At 30.7% G+C, this 1,490-nt stretch overlaps 1 protein-coding gene across 3 annotated transcripts in view; it reads right to left on the bottom strand.

Moving 5' to 3' along the window:
- CNTN1 (contactin 1) overlaps positions 1 to 1,490 on the bottom strand; it is a 294,489-nt gene that overhangs the window by 73,386 nt on the left and 219,613 nt on the right. For all 3 annotated transcript variants that reach the window (XM_008574260.1, XM_008574258.1, XM_008574259.1), the window contains one exon: positions 1,010 to 1,146. In XM_008574260.1, the coding sequence (XP_008572482.1) occupies positions 1,010 to 1,070 (61 nt within the window). In that variant the 5' untranslated portion in view covers positions 1,071 to 1,146. The remainder of the gene's footprint in view (positions 1 to 1,009; positions 1,147 to 1,490) is intronic.

Below are 1,490 nucleotides of genomic sequence, written 5' to 3'. Positions count from 1 at the left end.
CCCCAAAATAAAACAGTATTTTTTATTTTCTTAATAAATAAATAAGAAATACAATAGAATGTTTTTCAGGTTTATCATTAGAGTGATCAATAGGTATTGATATATGAAAAAAGGCTATCCATGTATGTATTGAACAGAATAACAACGCACAACTGCTTATAGAGTTAAGGTCATTGAGATGAAGATATTGGAGAAATTGTTAGAAAACATGCTGCTTTCAGATAAAAATATGCTTCATACTTGTCTTTGAAAGATAAAAGTATAATATTTGCTTGCCCTAAAACTAAAGCACTCTCAAAACTGTTTTGTTATTCTTAATGCCCTACCTGCATTGTAGATTTTGTACACTGTTTTTCACAAGATTGACTAAATTGGCAAAACATTCATATGATTCTATAGTGTGTTGGTCTCACTCATCATAGCTCCAAGAAATGATTATTAATTTTCAGAAATTTTGTGAATCAGTTGTTAAACACAGCCAGTATTAAAAAATTAAATTGTATTGACTTACAAGTAAATAAATTATATTAAGAACAAAGGGAACAAATGCCTAAAATCCATTACTTTCTAACTTATTTTTGCTATATTTTACTTTTACACTAAGTCTACTATATCTGGATATTAAAAATATTATATAATGGGGAGCTGTTGTATGTCTTTGCAAACCCACATTAAATGATGTCAAGTTGAAATTGGCCTTAGTGGGAGTATTTACTCCCCAGGCATAGGCAAATGTTACACACCAGGGATTTCCCCCCCAGAGATCCAGATTGTAAATATTTACTTGCACACTACTACACAAGGTTGACTAAATCTTGTAAGATTTTAATTGAAAGTAAAAAATTTTGAAAAGATAGGGTCAACCTTAATATACATTTATTTACTTGTCTGACACAAATGTCATAAGAAAATATTAATTCTAACTTTATATAACAGATTTAAAGAAACAAACACACATATTGATTATGCTGGCGTAATTTATGGAGAATATGCATTGGATATTTCTTACCTGCTAAACAGGTTGTAAAATATATTATCATAAGGTGACTGACCAGAAACCACATTTTCATCTTGTGTTCAGTAGATGTTAGATTCAATTTTCAAAAAAAAGCTTTAGCTTTATGGCAGTTGGATAATATTAAACACCTGCATCAACAAAAGAAAAGAAGGACAAGGAAGGAAAGAAAAGAAAAGGAAAAAGAAATGGAGGGAAGAGAGGGGAGGGAAGGGAGAAAGTGTTCATCATTTGGGACCAACAACATTATCCATTTATTATATTTTATATTCCTTGTTTGCAGAATAAATTTTAACTTAATTAAATACATTTGTAAACACCACGCTGTAATGAAAAGAGTAGATTCCGCATCAGAGGGCTTCAGCTGACATCCCAGTATTAACACAATATGATCATGAGCAAGTCACTCAATCCGTGTGTGTTTAGGTTTCTTTTCTTCTTTAACCACCGAATATAATAATCCTTTTCTACAAAC

The sequence above is a fragment of the Galeopterus variegatus genome, unplaced genomic scaffold, assembly GCF_000696425.1.
Source record: "Galeopterus variegatus unplaced genomic scaffold, G_variegatus-3.0.2 Scaffold1023, whole genome shotgun sequence".
NCBI classification, from domain to species: Eukaryota; Metazoa; Chordata; class Mammalia; order Dermoptera; family Cynocephalidae; genus Galeopterus; species Galeopterus variegatus.
Note: the sequence above shows the minus strand (reverse complement) of the source record. Positions and strands in the feature narration are given on the sequence as shown.